The sequence below is a fragment of the Zeus faber genome, assembly GCF_960531495.2.
Source record: "Zeus faber genome assembly, chromosome: 14".
Taxonomy (NCBI): Eukaryota; Metazoa; Chordata; class Actinopteri; order Zeiformes; family Zeidae; genus Zeus; species Zeus faber.
This window is the reverse complement of record NC_137200.1, coordinates 12,174,053-12,196,954: the sequence shown is the minus strand read 5'-3', so window position 1 is coordinate 12,196,954 and position 22,902 is coordinate 12,174,053. Positions and strand designations below refer to the sequence as shown.

Below are 22,902 nucleotides of genomic sequence, written 5' to 3'. Positions count from 1 at the left end.
CGGAAGAGGGGAAAAAAAAAGGAAAGAAAGAGGGTGGGGGAGCCGTTCGTGTTTACAAAATTATGGAGCCAAAATGGTTAATTGCCATTAGCAATGGCCTTCTGAGCGGACTGGCGCTGTGCTTGGTGTTGGGTAAGTGCCGCGGGTGATATTTCGGGGCAACGTCTCCGGTGTTGCGGCTGTTTGCTTTGCAGTTAGCTTCGGTGCTAACGCTAGCTTGTCCGCCGTACCGGAGCTACCGCGGGTACCAGTTATTCTCCGAATGGGCTGGAGATCTGGGGCTGGGAAACTTTTAATTTAGCTGATTAAAAACGATACCGAACTGATCCACCGCACCAGAAGCGTAACAGCTGTGTCACGTACTCTGGTTTTGGCCTGACAGCACTGACTTGTGTGATGATAACGTTACTTGACTGGCAGTTAGATAGATAAGATTTGTCCCCGAAGGAAAATGTCGTTGTTACGAAGTGATTATAGAAAAAAAACAAATGGTAAAATGTATTACATTTAAAACTTAGCCAAAAATAGTCAAATTGGCTTTTGGCTTTATCTTGAAAATGAGCTTCACGATAGAAAAAAGGGCAATATGCAATAAAAATAACATTGGTATTCTGTGTCAACAACTGAAACTGTCCAAAGTGTGTGTGTGTGTGTGTGTGTGTGTGTGTGTGTGTGTGTTAGTTTGCATGCGTATATAAAATTAAATCTGCACATGTACTGTGTCTACAAACAAAACGGATGTAATATAAACAGGATTGCAAAAGATGAGCGTTTTAACATCGACCTGTCTGACTGAAGTCACCCAGCTCAAACCTGCCAGGGGAGGAGCTGTACAGTCTTTATAACAAATGGCTTTTAACGAACAATGGCAAAACAAGTAGAATCTGCCACCACAGGGCGGATCTGTCATGTTTGGCCTGTTTAATATCTGTTTGGCAGGACTGGAGCTTAGTATGGACTTAGCCACGACGGCACCATAATCCTATTCAATATCAAATCAATGTAAAAAAAAAAAAGGACAGCATTTAGTGGCTTGTTTAGATCAACATGGCATCTGCGATAAACCAGGATTAACTGTAACCCAGAAGAAAGCTGCAGCTGGAGGTGTTCTGTTTGTGTACCACCATGTGCGTGCCCCAATAGTCTTTTCAACAACATCCAATCATCAAGGATGAAAGCGATTTCAGAACCACCAAAATGTTGACGCAAAGCTTCCTGGCAACACAGTCAGATCATTTTTAATGGAGATGAGAAGTACCGTTTCAACAGTTTCCTGTTTTGGGGTCTGGTTGGGTTTGGTTGGGGTGGGGAGGGTTGGGTAAAGCTGTTCATTCTGTAGCTGCTTCCCTCAATCTTTGGTAACTTTGCAAAAGCCGATGGCGGAGCATTCCAAGGTATTCGGACGCAGTATTTCTGAGCGAAAAAGCTGGTTGTCGTAACACATGCCACTATATATTACAACCACAGTCCCCTGGCACTGGATGAAAACAATTTTTGCTGTTGACGTTAGTGCTAGTTTAGACCTATCAAGTGCAGTAAGTTGTAAATACATTGTGCATGTTGTATGCTGGCTGTTGTAATTAAATGAGCACTGGAATTGTACAACAACACAATGGAAGGGTGGGTTGGTATTTTTTGAGTTGAATGTTACCTCAGCTGAAAATCTCTATGAATACAAGTTTGTGCTTGTCTCAATGCGAGATAAGTAAACGGAGTGGGGAAGCCAGTTTCTGGGCTCCCATGGACAGTCGATGGAACGTGTGTACGCACGTGTGTACGTACCTGTGTGTGTACGTGTGTTTGTGTGCCTGCATACTAAAAGTATTCCATCTAACCGTTTTTACGATTTTCATAATTGAGCAGAGGACTGAGGTGACGCCTAAACAAATAGTAGAATGGAGGGTACAGTGAGCATTTTTTGGAATCGCATGCGGTTCAACTTCCTTCAGGGCAAAATGTCGCACAGACAAGAAAACTGATGGTGCAAAAGCCTCCATTTTTACTATGACAAATTACTGGCCATAATCTGCGCAGTGATTGCAGATCATCTGGATAATTTCACATTGGCAATTATTAACCAAATTGGTATTCAACCAAAACTACATGAATGTTTCATTTCCTAAATACTATAGCTGGATTAAAATGGGTATTGTGATACACACAATGAAATTCAGGCCTACATTTCACTTAACAAGTGAGGCGTCTGTTTTTTTGTTTTTAGCCAAGGGGCTGAACATCAGTGTCTCTAACCAGGAACTCCCCTCGCCCCTGCTTTCCACTCACTGCTTGCATCCACATCCACAGGTGCATGGCCAGTGGCAGCGATTGATGTCCGCGCCCCGGCCGAAGTCATCGTGGAGAATGGTACCACAGGGATCCTGAAGTGCTCCTTCAGGTCTAAAGAGGTGATGAGCAGTGCCGCCACGGTGGCGTGGAGCTTCCGCCGGACCGGGTCCGACGATGCCCCGTCTTCTGTAAGTTCTCTCTCTCAACTCCAATTTTCTTTTGTCAGATGGCGTGCATTACTGTTGGGCTGGGCCCAATTGACAAAATCAAATATCACTATTTTTTGACAATATTGATGAATTGATTTGATATTTTGGGGGATATTGATGCATTCATAAGATTTATATTTATTATCAAGAAATATTTCAGAATGAATCAGTAGAAATGTGGATATTATATCCAAGGAGGTGCAGTGATCAGAACAGTATATGATCTTCAGATTATGACCATTATGATAACCAAAATCCCATATGATATATAGTCTCATATCACAATGTCATGAAGATATGTCACCCAGCCTACAATACCTCTTCCCCCAACACATTTCAGCTGTTTCCTTCTTTCCAAACCATGGCTGTGTCTGAATTTCCTTTTGTTATGGCTGCTTGCTCACGGAAAATGAGCAGTGTTGTCATGGAAAAACAATTGTAATCCAAGCAACACAGAGCGACACCAACATAATTCTAAAGTGTTTGAGGCGGTTTCATGCGAAAGTTAATTCTTTCTGGGTCAAGCCTCTGCTCTGGATGAAAGTTGGGTGGCGCAGGGTTGCTGCTATTCCAGGTTTGCCTCTGTGATTTTCTGATTATTTTATTTCACTGCTATGGTCTTGGCATGGTTTCTAAAGAATTTTACTATTCCAGTCTAGAGTCGGTCCAGTAGCTTCAGTGAAATAGTCATTGTAACAAATGTAATTTAGACACAGTGGCTGCAGAGGGACCATATGTATTTATCCATCACTGCCACATTATTGTTATTTAATTTAGTTGTCTGTATCACCCCACCCTCCCCTCTTTAGATTTTGTACTTCAGCCTTGGGACAGCATTCCCAGTAGACGAGTACAAAGACAGAGTGCAGTTTATCGGCGACCTCAACAAGAAGGACGCCTCCATCCAGCTGTCGCAGGCTCAGTTTAGCGACAATGGCACCTACTTCTGTGATGTGAAGAATCCCCCCGACATAGCGGGCAGGCCAGCCCGCACCGTGCTCCGGGTGGTCCTGAAAGGTGAGCCGCTCAGCTTGTCATCCAGTGTTACCAGCTACCAGATGCCCTGCCTTCCGCCTGGGGCCACTGTTTTCAGAGTATTGAATCGGTTTGATCTCAGTTGGACTGACGTCACTGTGAAAATGTTGTTTATTGTAGTAGTAGTTCATTTTTACTGCTGCTATCCTGCCAATTAGTGAGATGTGTTGATTGTTCCAGCGGGTAAGGTGTTCTATGGATTTGAGTATCTTCTGCCCTCACTACGTGTATGTGTGGGTAGCTATGCAGCGAGCTAAACACTCTCCTTAAAAGTACCCAAGACCGGATCTGACTTGGTGTTTTTAATGATCGTGGTATGAAACTAATCAATCTCTATGCAAATGAAAACAACTTGTTAATAAGCTGTCGTAACTCTTACAATGTGTGGATAAACAAATAAACGTAGATTCTGCTTCCTCAAGGGCAATAACGAGGCGGATGGAAGGAGATGCCACAATGCTGCCTTCCCCAAATGTACAGTAGTGTTAGTCCGACTGGTCAATTTGGATGTCTCAATGTTGCTGCAGATTTGTGATGACACAGCGTTACCATGTCACTATGCAGATTGGAGTGTCAAAGCACTGTGATGTCACACTGCTGATTGGGAGGTACAGAACCTAATAGAGATTCAAGAGGTTTATTTGTCACATATATACATATGTTCATACCTATGTGCCGTGAAATGTCTTTGCAACGCACCCGGAGACTATGAACAATAGTTACTAAACCAAACATAATAGCTAACCTAATTCATACCAACAAACTAACTGAAACTAACTGATTCCTAAAACGTAATGCAGTTAGTGAATAGAATCATATAAAACAAAGTAAAATCAAAATAAAATAAGACCCACAAAGGTAATACAGAGTGGGGGTACAAAATAGAAATGAAAGGAATAGAGTTATGTGTATGGGATAGGCTATTTTTAAAGTGTGTATGGAGATTTACCGTACAGTATATAACAGTACGACACAGCAATACAGTAACACTGAACAAAACAGCAATACAGGGCAGTATGCAGTAACACAGAACAGTGATACAGTAACTTGAGGTACAGTATGCTACATACAGTACAGTAAGGCAGTGGGGCCTATGTGAGTGTCTCAGTGAGGGCCCCTGGTGAGTTCAGCATTGAAAGTCCTTATGGCTTGGAAGAAACTCCGTCACTGTCTCTCTGTCCTCGTTGCGTGACTGGGGAGGCGCTTGCCCAACTACAGCAGCTGGAACAGTCCGTTAGTGGGGTGGTGAGGGTCCTTCATGATCCTGCAGGCTCTGCTACTACACCTCCTGGTGTATAATTCCTGCAGAGAGGGGAAGTGGTTCCAGTGGTCCAGTGAACGCACCACCCTTTGCACCGCCCGCCTGAAATATAAACGGCTGTGATGATGACCATGCTGAATTCCCGGGGGAGGTAGAATGGACGGCATGAGATGGTCAGCTGTTTCAGGTTCGACGAGCAGGAGCGTGAGAGAGTCTTGATGTAGAATTACACTAGCGGCGGGTTTATCATGAGGCAGACGCCTCCGCCCTTGGATTTCCCCGTCTCCTCCGACCTGTCGGCGCGGAACACGGAGAAGGACTTGGCTGGAAGAATGGCTTCATTTGGCACCAGTGGGTTCAGCCATGTCTTTGTCAGGCAGAGGACACAACAGTTTATCGTATGTAATGTAATCCTCACTCGAAGGTCGTCCATCTTGTTGGAATTGTTGGACTGGAAATTATTAAGAATGATGCTTGAGGTGGACAGTCAGGTTTGCATCCTCATTCTGACCCGAATGCTGACACGTTTACCACGGTGCCGTGGAACAGCAGCTACATTGTTGTTGTTGTTGTTGTTGTTGAAAGCATTGGTGCGTAAAATCTCCGGGGGATACTCTGGATCCGCAGATAACAAGTCCCAAAGTTGATCTTTCAGGGAACTTTTTATATTCACGAGTGTATCGCGGCCGTAGGAGATCACTGCCGATGAGTTTTTGGCGGGCATAGTGATATAAAATAGATAAAAAATAAAAATAAAAAAAATACTAAAAATTTGCATAATCAACTGGAGCGCCTGTGCAGGCAGCCACAATGGTCAGTGCCACGTCACAATTGTCACGATTCTTATTCGAAATCGATCAAAATGAGCGTTCGATTTCAAACTTTGAAATCACAATCTGGTAAGCAATTCTCCCCATATTTGAGTGGGTAAAATTGTCCGACATAGTCACCATATTCGGGATGTCAAGATCTACCGGTTAACAAATGCAGTGGGCGCCAGGGGGTGCCGGCCTCTGCAAAGTCGAATGCGGTTCGTCCAACTCCGAACCAAATTTCATGGAAGTCAGTTCGGAGTCCAGCAAACTGCGGTCGGCTCCATAGAGGGGTCCGCTGCGCCAAATCCCTCAACGCACACTGCACCGCCCACCAGCGGATCTCGACTGCTCCAATGCTAGGGGTGTGCGATATGACAAAATTTGATTGTGAAGATCAAAATGCCGGTGGAATATGAGTCGGCTCTGGCGGCTTTGACGATGGGAGCCGAATCCTGCCTGAGAGATTTTTATTTATTTTTATTTTTTTGTAAATTAACACAAGACAAAATAATAGGATGATCCTATAACGTATTTGTTAAATAGATTCAGAAATGTCTCACTTTGGTAATAAATGACTATTGGTAATAACATTAACGGAAAACAATTTAATTTTTTTTTTTTCTTTTGTCTTTTTCTTTTAATCAGATTAAAAATGTATCCAAAATAGGCAAACAGGTGATTTACTAGTAACTTAAATGGGAAATATCATTACACAAAATGTATTTACAGATTTTGATAGTGACGAAGGATCCATCAAATTAAGCCATTTCTTTGAGACACACCAATAAACCCATAATAGCAAACAGCAGTTTTTTTCCTTTTTGGTTTTTTTACCTTGTAGGGCTATATATATTTTTTTTAAATAGGGAAATAAGTTCTGTTGTACTGTTCTGTAACTTGAAAAATACTCCAACCAAAAGCAAAACCAACATGAAAAAGAATCCTTATTGGATCGTGAGCCTGCAGGGCTGGATCACTATTGTTATTGCTGGGATTTTTTATTTTTAATCTTCTCTTGCGTTTTCTGGACTAAATGTATCTGAAACACTACAATCGCAGTACGCAGACATGGTTGACGTCTCGTTAGAACCGGGATGTTTCAGCCGCCTTGACGTTCGAGTTTGATCAATATTGATCAATATTATTTGGAGCAGAAATTTGTGGAAAAACTGCCTTTACCGGAAGTAGAAGAACGTTGAGACAATTTGATTTGTTTCAGGAGCCGGCCGCTTTTTGAGATCATCAGAAGTTTTATAGGTCTAAGCTTCCTTTCTCAGAACTCATTGCATGCAGCCACTAGCAATACGAAGACAGACAACTTCAGCCGATGCTGCGTTTCAAGGACACTCTGAAAACTGTAACTCATGCCGCATTTAACAAACCTAGAAGATTTGCCGGGATTTTTTATTTTTAATCATCTTGCCGTTTTTCTAGCTAAAAGTAGCTGGAAAACAACAATTACCTAACCAACGGACATGGTTTTGTTAGAACCAGGGTGTTTCAGACATCTTGTGGCGCAAAATTAACCATATTGATCTACATATGTAGCAGGAATTAATGAAAAACCTTGGATATTAACTGGAAGTATAAGAATGTTGGCGTACCTTGATTAGTTTATGAAGGGAGGCGCCTTGTAAGTGCATGAACCAATGTTATGTAAGTCCAGTTTCAGTCTCTGTGTTCATTCGCATTCGGAGGGTTGTACTGTGTAGACCACATGGTGATCGCTCCACGAGGCGATCAACCAGGAGACGACAGACCAAGGGAGCCGATGCAGCGTTCAAGGTAAACTCTGAAAATCTTGCTGCATTTCAGAGAAGTTATCTAAACCCTGACTTAATTGGACCCTGTGTATTGCTGCTTGCAATACACAGCTAATTTGAAAGTTTGTTCAGAATTTTGTAAGGCAAGGCCACTGCTGCACTGCCAGTTGCACTACACGGGACACCGCCCCAGGCTTTTTTTTTTTTGTTTGTTTCATTCAAGAAATGTCGGGAAGTAATATAAATACATCTACAATAAAAACACTATTTTTATTGGTTTTGTTTGATTGATCACGCGGTGCCACCCTCCAGTTTATCTATACTTTTTAGTATTTTTTTACTTTTTTCAAAGAAACACACAACATAGTTATTTTTAAAATAATTACATTTCCATTGTCTGCAGTTTCTTCATGTACAGTTAGTATTAATTCCTCTTTCAGTTCCCAGCGGCGCTTGTTATTCGCTAGTTGTGGGTGGAGTTACTCAGATGGAGGGCGGTTCTAATTCTACTGAAGACCCATTTGACGTCAGAAGGGGCTTGAAATCTGAACTGGTTGTTTCACCACATGTTTTCTGAAATACAGCTCACAAAGTCCTGGCTGAGTTGTCTTATTTCACAGTTTGTGTGTTAGAGACCAAAATGTATGTGCGCAAGCACTAAAAAAGTGAGTTTTTCATTATAAGTCCTAGGGGTGGATTCTCCAAATCCACGATTAGATTTCAATTTCTTTCAATTTTAAGGTCTCGATCGATTTTTGATTTAAACTTTTTTTTTTTTCAGCGCTGACGGCTATGCCATTGCTAGACTATCGAGTCCAGGTGAGCCCTGGTATTAAAAGGCAACTTACTACCTGCAGTTCTGATCAAAGCGATCTTTTCTCCAAATAAAGCAAATAAAAACTCTAGATGGATTTAATTTACTCCATTTCCTGCGTCTGCTCTGGTGTGGAGCAGATCTCAAATCGCTCCTGAAAAAATCCGCCTGCATTCTCACGCCAAATGCTCCTTGCCAGTGGTTGGCAACCTCTGCACTAGAGGACATTCCCTTGGTGATGGTCAGATTTATTTTCCACTTTCATTGCCACATCTGTGGAATTACTGGACATTCTGGTCAAAGGCGCACTCTCCCTTGTACACAGAGTGAAATGCTGCATTCGTGTCTCTCTGCTGATGCAAACTTCGCAAACCATTACCAGGAATATTTCTCTCTAATGTGCATTCACTGTGCAAACAAACTGGATGAGCTTATATTGAACTTTATACATTTTTTTTTTTAAATATTCAAATTCTATTAGAATTTTGTTCCTGCAGCCCTAGTGCCAGGAGGGCAGGTACAGTGTCCGCAGCTCTCCCAACTCCGAACCAAACTTCATGAAAGTCGGTTTGGAGCCAGACGAGCCGCAGTCGACAGATCTTGACTGCCCCAATATGTCATGGATGTATGGACAATATTACCCATTAAAATATGTGGAGAATGGCAAACCTGCTTGTGATTTAAAGTTCGAAATGAAATGCTCATTTAGATCGATATTCGATTTCAAATCGGAATCATGACACCCCCAATAAGTCCCCTTCAAGACTTCTGGGAGGGATGTTATTGGGTTCTTTGAGTATAGCAGAATGTAATTTCCTTGTTAACTGATTTTATTTCTGAGTTTCCTGTTTTCATACCAGTGATATATTAATGCCGGATGGTCGTAATTTACTTAAAAAAAACAAAACAGCAGGGCTTTAATCTCTCTTTGGCATGTGGCTTTATTTATTTTTTATTTTTCTAAAAAGTCAATCAGGGATAGTTGTTATGATTCTCTAGGTAAATTAAGTTATTTATTAACTATTTAGTTGGTTCATTAATTAACTGTTTATTTATTTTTGTCCAGAATCTCTTCCTCAAGACAGCACTGCCGTCATCGTGATGGCGGTGTGCGGGGCTGTGATTGGCCTGATCCTCATCGCCGTGGTGACCTACCTAATCATAAGGAGGCATCACTCGCGGCACGAGTACGAAGGGTAAGTGAATCGTGGTGTTGAGCGCCCGGTCGAGCTGCTCGGTAAGAGCAAAATGTTTTGTTACGTACAAAGACTGTTTTACCACATTAATATGAAAAACAAACGACTTCACAATTCCTGTCTTTCTGGCCCTTCATCACGGAGTCACTTGTCTACATTGACTGAAACACTCTGCTAACTCCTCCTGCATGGCAGCTTTGTTCAAGAGTTCTATTAATCAACACCACTGAATTTTGGCTGGTCACACTCTATGAGTCTTTGTTACTAATTCGTACTTATTTTGATTAATTTTCTCAACTGAAAATAAACTCTTTTCAAGCGGTCTTTAACCTGGGATTCACGACACTAACGCACTCTCACCGCCCTCTTCGATTTACCTGCTTTGACGGTTCATTCAGACATGCACGATTTTTGTCTGGTAGATTGAAAAACGTTTCCAAGCATTGAACAATAGTTCCCTGGTCCCCCTCCACCTCTCTCCCCTCCTTGACTCTTCCCAAAATGAATGATCAGTATTTCCTTGCTATGAAAGCTAGAACTATAGTAGTAAAAGAGTCTCCTCGCTATGCCAAAACAAAAAAACAAAGCCAACAACAACGGCCACTTCTGAGGTTCAGTAAAGTTAGAATCATAGTAAAGGTTATCGTCTCTCGAAAAAAGGCATCCTTACAGGGCTATCCCGTGCATTTCAATCCATCGGCAACCTTTGCAGCTTCCTTGGGGAAGGTAAAGGCCTTGGTCTGGCTGTTGCGCTTAACGGGAAGCGTTGGTGGGATGTGTAGGCTGTATTTGACGTCCGTCTCTCTGGGACTTGGTCACCTCACGGAACCTGCTCCGCTGATCCTTCACGTCGGCTAAGTAGTCAGAGTAGATGAAGACTCGGTTGTCATATTGCAGAGTTAGCTGTTGCCGTCTTAGCCACAGTATCATTTATTTCTCTTGGTAGAAATGTACTCCGGCAACTAGTGTCTGGGGTTCCCTTTATCGTCTGCTGAATGCCATGCTTGCGGTTGATTGTCACTGCTTTGGGGAAGTTTGCTTGTTTGGCGGGTGACAAACTTCCTCTCTTATTCCCACAATCTTTACAGGAGCTGCACTTGGACTCCCAGCTCCGGTTCTAGGCATTTTGCCGCTTTGAGCAAACGGGCCGCCATGAATATGGGGAATGTGGGAATATGGGAATATCTTGCCCAGACAGTCCACTACCTCGTTGCCCATTCACGCTCAAAAAACAAAACAAAAATGCGCTTCATAAAAAGGCCTCCAGTGGGCATCAAGGGCAGGAGCTCAGGCTCTCTCCAGCACCCCCTGCACGTGCCTGCTGTTCTATATGCAAATCTTGTGATTATAATATAGCAATATATAAAGTAATCTCATCGATAAAGATTTGAATTTATTTTATTTTCTTTGTTTCTTACTTGTATGGAAAATGGAAAATGAAAAACGTAAACCTAACTCAGAGAATTGGAGCGGAATTTTTTTTTTATTTCTCCTCCAGGCAGCAGTTCACCGTGCGTGCACAGTACCTGTGTTTTTATTTTATTTTTGTTTGTTTCCTACATGTATGAAACAAATGTTTTAAACACAATTGATTTAAGGGACTGTACTGTTCCAAAAAAAAACCTGATTCCCCACTGTCCCCTGTTGCTTTCCGTTGCTATGGGTCTTAAAATCATCTATCGCCGCCCACTAGTGATCGGAGATTGGAATTTTGCACGATCGCCCAAGCCTAATATCTTCTTTTTAGCTCACCGTTGGCAGAGAAGCAGTGGCAGTTCTGTTCTGTGAAGTGATGTAACCAGACTCTGTGGGTAAAAAACGGCCAGAGATTTGCTTGATTTTTTCAGGAAGTGGAATTCTTCTTCTTCAAAAAAAAGAATAAAATCCAAAGTGCTTTATTCAGTGAGTGGATCAATGTTTTTCCCATTGCTGTTGCCTGTGTTACGTAACTTCAAATCTACCAGGAGCAATTTAGATTGCATGGCAGCTTGTGAATTACCGTATCAAACAGAATGGGAGCGGTTTTGCGGTTTTGTAATGGAGCCAGTCACCCCTCCCCCCTTCCCACGTTGACGCAATCACCTCTGATCTTGCTTTTCTCCACTTTTGTCACTTTCCATGTCACCAGCTGCTTCACCACATAATTAATCATCTTCAAACTGACCACTAACTGCCTTTCCATCTTACTTTTATCAAAAACTGTAACACTTCAATCCTGCACATCACACACATACGGACACAAACATACGTCTGCAAGCGCATGTGCATTTGGTACAAGTTTAGTAGAGATGTACCCTTAGGTGTGGGTTGCGTATCCGAGTGGGACGGAGTAACTAAAATGACTCACTCTTTGAAGTTTTATTTAAAAATGTAGAGCAGTGGTCTCCAACATGTAACAAGAGCTACTGATGGAAAATAGAAAATCTGACAATTTCAAAATGAGAGCATATGAGGTTGACATACAGGAATTTGAAATAAAATTGAAATCTCTTTCAATTTCTACACTAGGGGTTGACCAATATGCTAATTCCAGGACACATTACTGCCTTCAAATGAAGAGCTTTGTTTTTTTTAATTTTGTTTTCATAAATAGAATGCGCAAAGAAAATTAAATTGCATTTGCAAAATATGAAGTCGCTTGTCAGATTTTGGTAACAAGCAGCCATATTTTTTAAATCAAGCCCAAAAAACCCATACCCGTTATTTATCTATCTATTTATTTATCTATCTATTTATTTATTTATTTCCTCGCGCGACTCCACAAAAAATTAAGCCCAAAGTCGCATAAGCAGACTCCCTCTGTCCTTCTGCCCCCACTCTGCCTCTGCATGCGGGCGGGGTTGTGAGAAGAGGGAGAGAGACGCTGGCACGGCTTTACAGAAGCAACGGGTTATGTGTTTTAACACATCATCAAACTATATTGAGATAAACGATATTGTCTCATCCTATATCTCCTTCGAAAATATGTTAATATATCGTAAAAAGCTTGTTATTTAGGTTTATGTCGTTGATAGGCCGATATCTAATAAAACGCCAATATTGGCCCGATATATATGTCGGAAATCCGATATTTTGGTCGGATCCTAACTTACACTTAACAATGAGATCCAAGCTTATGTTGTACAAGCACTTTCCGGGTAGAGCTGAGTGACTATTCCGTCGTATTTATTTACTTTCTGTTAAAGTAATAATGATATGTGCAAATTTGTAGTCTGTGTGAAAATGTGACATACAATTTCCAAAGATATACAATTTTTGAGATATTTCTAGAGAGATTAAATATGGATATTGTGTGAAATTCACCAATTCCTCACAAAGGGAAAGTCTTCCATTTCTTTAGAGGTCACCTCATTTCAATTCATTTTTTTTCTCTCCAACCAGGAAATGGTGGGGTTTTTTTTTTTTAATTGAACATCACTTATTACCAACACCATGGCAACCAGAAATAAACAAAGCAGATTCTCGCCAACACTGGGCGACTGGGACTTGAGCTATTGTCAATAATGCAGAGCCAAAGTGAAGGTAGCCACTGCCCTAAAAGTTTTAGATTGAGGATTCTTCTATGTAATTACTTTTTCTATTTGACTCGCTCAGAGACAGAACGAGTGTGAAGAAATAGCTTTATTTCATAATGTATGATTAATGTTACTGAAATATTGAACCTATGCAGCTGAAATCAGTTTTGTCAAAAACATGACAGTGAGAGCAGCAGAGAGTGCCACATAAAAATATAAGACGGCTCAAAACACAAGAAATACTGGAGATGACCTTTAACCCCACCAACGCCAAGCTCATGTGCTCAAGTGTCTTCTAAATTGTCCTTGGCAGTGTCCCTGCCTGTTCATCCTTTTGTCCATCCCCTGTTCATTCATGTATTTTCTGTCTCCCATTTGTGTCTTTGTGTCTGTCTGTTTGACATTTTCCTGTGCTCCAACGGATTTGTCCGAATTGCACAACGCTCCTGCTGAATTGCTCCAAAAAAAAAATAATCTAGCTGTACGCCCGTAGAGAGCGTGGGCTCTCGTGCTCCACAGCCACGAAAGAAGGTCGAGTCCAGCCTGGCCGGCTCCATGTGTAGCAGTCCCTCGGGCCCAGTGCAGGTAGGAGGCGGAGTCACCCAGGGGCCAAATCCACAGGCTGCCGTCGTTGAATTCACAGAGACAAAGGTCTGAAGTGGTTGTGTGACTATTTTTCCCCATATTTGGTGATTGTTTCCACTAGGGTTGTGCACTGTGGCCTTTAAAAATGAATTGAGCAGCTTTCAGAGGAGGTCGGGAGGGGGGGGGTTGGTAATGACAATGCAGCAAAGAAAAACTAGTTGTGTTATTAAGTGTTTCCGCTCTGGAAGGTCAGACCTGGGGATCAAGGTTATCATCAATACAACCCGCATTAGAGGCATCTCTCTTTTCTTTATAGCAATTAAGTTGGCCATGCATTTTGGAAGTCAAAACTATTCATAGGCTGTCATTAGCTCCAGAACTTCTCCAAGCCAACTGACCATAATGTATTTTGAAGTAAATTAGTAATCATTACATTCATTTAAACACAACAATTGTTTATTTGACTTGTTTATTTCGTTGCATGAGTGAAATGTTCTATAATCTTGCTCCGCTGCCCATAATGGCATAGGCTGACATCTGAAACATCGTTTATAGCCATTTCAAAGTACTTATTCAGGGACCCATCCAGGCATTACTTTACAAAAATCACAAAAAAAATGCATTTATTGCCATCTCGTGCCCGCTCATGTACCCTAAGTAAAGTAACTGTATTGCTCATAGTACATTAATAACATTGATTAATAATGAACTGAGAACAATTTAATAATCCTTCAGATTGTCAATAGAGGAGAAAAGATACTTTTCATTTTTAGATATATTTACATTTTAAATGGCAAGGCCCATGCACTCTGCCTTTGGAGTTTAAGATACTTAGGATCCTGATTTCAAAATCCATTTCCTGTATTCCCCGGGAGACGTCGCTTGAGGGCGGCCATCAGCCGACATGCAAGCAGAACGGCACAGACCATTGGAAGGTTCAGCTTCGATTTCAATTTCGATCTCATGTTCTCCTTTCGTTCTGTCCGCAGGGCCCGGTGATATACGCCCAGCTGGATCACTCGGGCACTAAAAGCCCCAACTCGTTCCACAAGATGGAGCCAGTCGTCTATGCTGACATTCGGAAAAACTGAAGCACGAAAAAACCCGACCTGGAGCCCAAACGGGACCAAAAAGAAAAAAAACAAAAAAAAAACCACATCTAAATCTCCTCATCTATATTCCCAGAGCAACAAGAAACATGTTTAATAATGGTAAAGTGGGTGGAGTTTCATTTTTACAGATTTTATTTAATTTTTTCTTCAAGAGGGCACCTCTGATATGGCACGTTTTTATGCACAGAGTGGAGTTGTGGGCGCGGTTATTTCAGGTGGTTTGAGATCTTAAACAAGTGTGGGGAAATACCATCTTGAACCTCCAACCACACACACACATCTCAAATGTGGCGATCAAATTGGAAGTTTTGTTTCATTCCTTCATGAGTGACAGTGCAGTAATCCCTGGATATTACTCCTGGTTGAGACGTAAAGTCAAAAAAGTTGCGTGACGACTGCTTAATTTGTGAATCAGGAGGTGCCGGAACACAGGGAAGCTGTCGATTTGGCGGGTCGGGCGGAGTAAAACAAGTCACGGAGCGTATACACGCAACGCACGGTGGTGGGGCTTAGGCTGCCATGCGTGACGCAGCAGGGGACGCCCGGGGCTTTTTTGGTTTCGTTCAGTTAGGAAACGTTGATACAGAATAATAATCTAAAATACAGTCGCTGTTGCGATTAGTTTTGTTTGGAGAAATGGGGAACGCGGACAAATTTAGCCCTGCACATAATGTTCCCAGGTATAGGCAACATAATCCGGTGGGCGGGTCAGCGAAGCAACTTACCTGAGAGAACCACGCCAAGTTAGTTCTAGCTTACCTAATCCTAATGTAGGGTAGGATAGGCTAGGTTAGGTTATCGAGGAGTAATATCCACTCGGTTTACTGCACTGACCATAATCCAGAAAAAGATGATTGAGAAGACAGTGGGCTCCATGTAACAAAATGGACTCGTAGATGTTCTATCTTGGGGGGAAAAAACAGCCAAGAAAGAATGAATATAAAAAAAAAAAAAAAGTCAATAAGCAATAGACTTTATAATGGCAGTAGAGTTTAATACAGCCAGACTTTGAAATACGGCATCCACGTATTTTCTATTGCGTTTATGCAGTTGACACATTGACCTTCAGGCACGGTTATAATGTTGCTCATAATGTTCTTTTCATGGCCTTCGGTATATTTGCATGTAGTCATGTGAAAGCGTTGCAAAAACAAAAAAAAAAATCGTACTATAGTGAAGCTGTTAAAAATGGTGTCAAATTGTGAGTTGTGTTGCTGTGGGCACTTGGCCTCTCTGATGCATTCCAGCATGTTGTTGTGGTACTTAAAGAAAAGATCTGCCTCGTCTTAATGTTCACTACACTGCGCTACGCCTTATTACCCACCACACCCTCATCCCAAAGGATCCTCCCAATTTATTCAGCTACGGCCAATTTTAATTATCGATCACATTTCAAGACAAGCGCTATAAATAAAGTAGGTGCGGGATAAAATAAAAATATCACTTTTTTTTTCAGACTTCTCATGCATGTTTTAAATAGAAATGTTCATCTAGGGTTACTTATACACAACAATTACATTTTTTATTCTCAAAACGGAGACCACCTTTTTTTTTTTTTTTTTTTTTTTTTTTTTTATAAACATACTTTGAAAATGCAGAAAATGATACTGTTTGCATGCCATGCAGTTTATTTATTCACCTTGTAAGTATACAAAAAAATCTTCAAATATGTACGACTTAAACTAGTGTCTTATTTTATTTTGTTGATTGTTTTTAAGTAACGGGCCAACTTTATTATTTTTTATTTTTTTCCTAAATGTTATTTTTTTTATTTTATTTGCTTTACCTCGTTGTCCTTGAAAAAAAAAAAAAATTAGTTAGGTGCTTTTGAGATTCTCAAGCCTGAAAATGCATTCCACTCTGTTCACTGTGCCGTCTCTTGGAACAATTTAAGAAAACATTTTACAACTTTTATCTGTGATTTGTTCTCGGTCATCATCTCGTGTTTAAGGTCTACCTGTGGTCGCATCCAGGTGTGAAAAGCAACGATTACCTTCAGGTTGTGATTCTGAAAATGCGGTGAATTCCTGCTTGATATTTTGTATATAATTCTGGCTAATGTAAGATATAGTGCTGTTTACTGTAAATCATTCCCATACGTCCAGTGGCCATGGAGATCTTATTTGTAACTTAGACAATTAGAAATAGCTTCCGTGTTTCCTTTTTTTTGGTCCTAATATTTGAACAAAACAGTTTTTTTTGCACATAGCCCTGCCGTACTATTTTATCTTAAATGACTGTACGATATTTCGTTTTTATTTTTGACACTGTCACTGAAACCGAGAAGAAGAGAGAAAAAAAAAAAAAAAAAAAAAAAAAGCAAAAACAAAATGTGTTTGCTAAGCTGTAATCAATTTGATCAATTTATTACATTTTAAAATTGTCCTAAATTCTGAAACATTAAATGCTGTTCTTCGTGCAGTGTTATCTGTGACTCGTTAGATGCTGTGTTTAAAAAAATAAAAAATAAAAATAAAAAAATAAAAAAGAAGGAATAATTTGAGCCCAGGGAAGATTTTCAGATTGCCATGGCTAGTTGGTGTCACGTATTGTTGAACATGGGATGCATCATTCATTCCACACTCCTGATGTCTTTATAAATAGTGATTTTTTTTTTTTTTTTTCCTTTTTGTAATTTTGGATGGTAAATGTTTGTGTATGACTTGATAGTTGTTTAGTATATTATGTTGTAAAATCTGCACTATATCTAAAAGACTACCAAATTCCCTGTCATTTATATTTTTTCCCTCCGTGTTGCATCTCCGAATGAACCCTTTTTCTGTTTATTGTCTTCAGAACTGGAATGTTGTACATTTAGTGCCTTTTGACATTTCATCTGCTAACTTGAACCTCTGTTCAGAATAGAGAAGATAAAATTCATCTATTTTATTTTATTGTAAGTATTTTTTATACATATATGGCTTCTGTATCCTTTGTTCATATTTTATACAAAACCTATTCCTGGCCAATTTTTTTGTGTACTTGTCATTATTATATCCACTTAGACAGCAAGAATACATATATAATTTTCCAATGCTCGGCCTACATAGTAATCAAACTTCTGTTGCTTTGGCGAAAGATTAAATGATGTTTAAAAATATGAATGCAATTATATTTAAAAGGTTTGTGTTTTGGGCAAATGGTAATCTTGAGGGTTTATTGCACATGCAATGAGAACTTTTTTTGTCCTAAGTGTTGGATTTTTTTTTTTTTTTTTTTAATTTCAATCGTTGGCCTCTGTTGTATTTGAGATTTTGCTAATATTAGGTTCACCGTCAGTGATCGTCTTTTGCACTAGATAAAGATATACTGCCATAATTCCACTCTTGTTCTTCAGGTTTAGTTTTAGGTTTTTCTTTTTGGACTGCTAAAACAAGACAAAAAAAAAAAGACCTGAGCCATAAAAAAATAATATAGTGAATAAATCTGGGCCTGGTAACAGATGAGATAGTTGATGGTGAAGTTAATCCATCAATATCCACTAACCACAGATTGCGTCCTGTTATTTCTCTGTGGACTTTGATGTAAATCCAATCTTTTTATTAAAAGAACAACAAAATTCGAATTTGTCGTCCACAACTTTCCATGCATATACAGTCTCTGACTCAACTTCACCTCCAAGTCAGACTTTGTATTTTACTCTGTCAGTTCATCGCCAAAATAGGAGCCATATCTACATTCCATTGCAATAGCTTCTTAGATCAATTAATATGAGCTCCATTTGTACAATAATATGATTAAGTGTCCTTGGGTTGCTTGACAGGTGCTTATAAATTAAAGTTATTATTTTTCCAAATAGTTACTTCTTGACAAATCAGGGGATGCATTGCACTTGTATTAAAAATAAAAAAGCATGAGAAAAAGTTTAAAGCCAGTCTTTATTTTTTATTTTTTTCTAATAACTTGACTGATACCTCTGAATCAAGAATTGGATGCAAAGTAGAAGGTCCATCATTAGGGGGCAGTGGCGACCAGAATATAGATTTAGCCTCAAATGCAGCCGGGGACACTTGTTGGTACCCTTACAGCTCATTAAAACAATGCTTCATTCCTCCTGAAAAGTACTGAAATTAAGATACATTTTCTCATGTATACCTGCATGCTTTTGGTATGTCATACAGTAAAGCAAAGAAACTGAAAAGAAATTATTGCTAAAGAGATCGATTATATTCGAAAATGGCCTGGAGAGATTTGTTGGTGCCCCTGAGAAAAGATAAAATAATAATAAATAATTGGATTGTAGTGATATTTCACACATAACTGTTTTCTTTAATTGGTATCACACATGTCTTCAATCTTATCAGTCATTCAGCCTATTTAAATGGAAGCAAAGGAGAGAGTTGTCTGAGGAGATTGGAAAGAAAATGATAGACAACCATCTTAAAGGTAAAGGCTATAAGACCGTCTCCAAGCAGCTTTATGTTCCTGTGACTACAGTTGCAAATCTTAAAAAGGTTTAAGGTCCATGGGACTCGAGCCAACCTCCCTGGATGCGGCCACAAGAGGAAAATCGACCCCAGACTGAACAGAAGGATGGTGCGAATGGTAGACAAAGAGCCAAGGACAACTTCCAAATCGGTTCAAGCTGAACTCCAAGGTCAAGGTACATCAGCGTCTGATCGCACCAGCCGTCGCTTTTTGAGTGGCCGTGGGCTCCATGGAAGAAGACCCAGGAGGACTCCACTTTTGAAAGAAAAACATTAAAAAGCCAGAGTGGAATTTGCTAAAATGCATATTGACAGGCCACAATGCTTCTGGGAGAATGTCCTTTGGACAGAGGAGTCAAAACTGGAGCTTTTTGGCAAGTCACATCAGCTCTATGTTCACAGACAAAAAAATGAAGCTTTCAAAGAAAAGAACACCATACCTACTGTGAAACATGGGGGAGGCGCGGTTATGTTTTGGGGCTGCTTCGCTGCGTCTGGCACGGGGTGCCTTGAATCTGTGCAGGGCACAATGAAATCTCAAGACTATCAATGCATTCTGGAGAGCTCTGTCTCCGTCGCAGGTCCAACGGGATAATGACTTAAAACACACAGCTAAAAGCACCCAAGAATGATTAAGAACAAAACACAGACCTATTCTGAAGTGGCCTTCTATGAGCCCTGATCTGAATCCTATCGAACAATCTATGGAAAGAGCTGAAACATGCAGTCTAGACATGTGGTGAGGGCAGAAGACTGTCCATATGCATGAACAGCCACAACAAAAGAGAAGCACACTTAAAAAAAATAATAATAATTATATATATATATATATATATATATATATATATATATATATATATCTGGTCTTTCCATATGGCACATTAAGGCAATTTACGCCTCAGAACTGTTGTAGAAATAAAGATGTTTCACTGCAGCTGGTGCTGTTTTTATTGAAAGCTATTGAAGGTTTTAAGAAAAACTGCTGACAAAATCAGTCCAGTGTATCAATCGTCATGGTACATTGTCCCAAACTGCACACTGTTGTGCTCAAGATAGTGGTGTTCATTCACACACTTCTCTGCATTTGTGATTACACCATCATGTCACCTCTACACACTCACACTTAAACGTGCGCTTGTGTTGCCCCCTTCCAAACGCTCACCTCGCATTGATCCCCTCAAGCTGTCAGCCAACGACTGATCACCTTGAGCCACTGAGTCTTACAAAGAGAGGATGTCTCCTCCAATCATTTGATTCAAGGAACAGGACTTGAATGGAAAAAAAATCAGGACTTGAACCTGTGACGGCAGCGTCCTGAGCCATCACGCCGCCTTTCAGTTCAGCCATAGTGTCCGGATGCTTCTAAACGCTTATGTGTCACCGCCGCCTGGCGCCGAACCATCAAATCCTCATCCAACCACTTATCCCTTTGTGGACATGGATGGGAAGATCTTGAACTTGTGACGGCAGTGCTCCTATAGGATTGTCTGTCAATGATTTGTTATCTTGTAAACTACTACGACTCCACCTATGCTGTTTTTTTTTGGTTTTTTTTGGTCAATTGTAATCAGGATCTGCATGAGCGTCATCTCGGACAGTAGCGATTCATGTAATATTATACGCTCTGCGGTCTTATGCGCTCTTGTCATACCCAGGTACTTTTACTTTGTATACTTAAGGTGCATTTAAGAGAAAGTACATATTTAGGGTTAGGGTGTTTAAAGAGGAGTTGCACTGTGAGAGTGGAGGGTGGAGAACACATGGAGAAAGGGTCACATCCTGGCACTAGCATTCCCTGGACTTCCCAAATCCCATATAAGGCTCCATGTTTTTGAGGAGGAGGAGGAGGAGATGGTGGTGGTGGTAGGGGGTCTGTGGGGCGGAGAGAAAACCATGAATGATGCAGGATATTCTCACAGGATGTGAGATCTGGGGAGCAATGTGGAGGGAACGACGGGACGGAGAGGGGGGCAGCTGCTCTTATTCCACTCTTTCTGCATCGTCCTTGTGTCTCACCAGCCCTTGATTTTGAGTGGGGGAGGGGGGGGGTGGAAGGGGTCTGCAGCTGAGGATGTAAACAAACAACGACAACAACAACAACGACAACGACAACCACAACAGCAGCAATAACAACGAAACAGTGAGGTCAGAAATCAGGCACTCCAACTGAAGGTGAGGTAAATACACTGTACAATACACATCATACACAATCTCTAATAACACTATAAATATCTATGTATAGTGAACATTTGTCAAGTGAGACACTTAAACGTTGACATTCCTTGGTTTTCATGTAAATTCTTAAAGGTACCGTCAAGTGGAGTTTTTACATAAATAACAAGGATATGTATACACATATATATATATTATAGTCTTATTCATCTATGTATAGAGAGAGAAAGAGATGGAGAGAGGAGGAGAGCTGTACCTACTTTTTAATTAGTTGCCATGGGGCTGCTCCATGTTAACTTTGTTGATAGATGTGCACATACAGTACAATGATATTTTTGTTTTTTATCTTTATTCCATCCTACTTCTCTTTCCGTTCTTGACTTGCTGCTGTAACACATGCATTTATTTGCCCACAGGGGTTGATAAATTGTTATCTTAAGTATAAAGTATAAGGTCTTGAGTATAACGATAGGGGACTCTACATCTGAAAAGTATTAAAGTAGTCTGAAAATGGCAGAGTATTCAAGTAGCATCCACTTTACCGCGTGTGTGTGTGTGTGTGTGTGTGTGTGTGTATGTGTGCGTGCGTGCGTGCGTGCGTGCGTGCGTGCGTGCGTACATTTTTCAAAATATCTGTTTTCTTGACTCCACACGGAGAGAATATGACAAACGGTTGTGCTCATCGCCACAAACGGGTTTCGGTTTTTGTTGTGGTTGGAAACGGCGGTTTGGCTCATGAAGCTGTTGGAGGTGAAGGTGTTGTTGGTCCTCCCGTGTTTCCAGACCTCCCTCCCGCTCAATTACTGAAGTCACCTTTCGGTTTCACCATTCTACTTTGTCTTTACATTATACCCATAGAAAGTTTGGGGATGCCATCCCAACTTTGAAATTGAAGGGTGGCGTTAAATGGAGTAATAATAGACTATCTGTGTACTCTGTCTGAGCGCAAAGGACACGAAGGACTAAGGAGAAATTCAAGACCAATCGTTCAAGAGAAATCATTCGCTGAGGAATGATCTTGAATCTTGATCCTTCACGGTCTAAATTGACTAGCCAAATATCAAAATTTGGGTAACATTCACCTTCTTTATCAAATACAATTTGCTTGTTTTCTTTTTTTTTTTGTCAGAATCAGAATTTTTTCATTGTCATCAATGACTTTATATTAGCAGGTGCATTTACATGTACTAGGAATTTGTCATGGTTATTATTGGTTCATTTCTACAGGCGAATAGCATTTGAAAAACCTTACCAGTCCGAAAAAAAAATAGATAGAAATAAAAAGGTAAGTATAAAATTGCCAAATAAATAGCTGGAAAAAAAAGCAAAAAAAAAAGAATGGTTAAATGTATAAACATACAGATTTGTTGCTATTTGATGACCTTCTTTTATTGTAAAGCACTTTGTGTTGCATGTTGTGTATGAAAAACAAAATACAAATAAAGGTAATATTATTATTATAATATCATTATTATTATTATTATTATTATTATTATTATTATTATTATTATTATTATATTTGACAAACTGCTTACTCTCTGAGTTTTCTTCCAAACTGTCCTACTTGTATTTTCCCTGTTATTTTTCACCTGCTGCCATCACTTCGGGTGCAGTACCTGTGATGGTGGAGAAATCCCACGAAAAACCCTGTCACAAGTACGCCTATCGGTGGAACTTCTGGTGGAACCTAAATAGCCTTGTCATAGGTCACC

At 40.4% G+C, this 22,902-nt stretch overlaps 1 protein-coding gene across 2 annotated transcripts; it reads left to right on the top strand.

The window, feature by feature from the left end:
* On the top strand, positions 1-17,560 carry mpzl1l (myelin protein zero-like 1 like). 2 transcript variants are annotated; one of them, XM_080014420.1, is made up of 6 exons: positions 1-132; positions 2,305-2,474; positions 3,305-3,512; positions 9,250-9,379; positions 13,374-13,479; positions 14,469-17,560. In XM_080014420.1, exons 1-6 carry the CDS (start codon positions 63-65, stop codon positions 14,568-14,570), a joined length of 786 nt encoding a protein of 261 aa, XP_079870546.1. In that variant the 5' UTR covers positions 1-62; the 3' UTR covers positions 14,571-17,560. The 2 variants fall into 2 exon arrangements, with proteins under 2 accessions (XP_079870546.1, XP_079870545.1); XM_080014419.1 differs by having other exon boundaries at positions 13,374-13,545.
* The last annotated feature ends 5,342 nt before the right edge of the window (positions 17,561-22,902 follow it).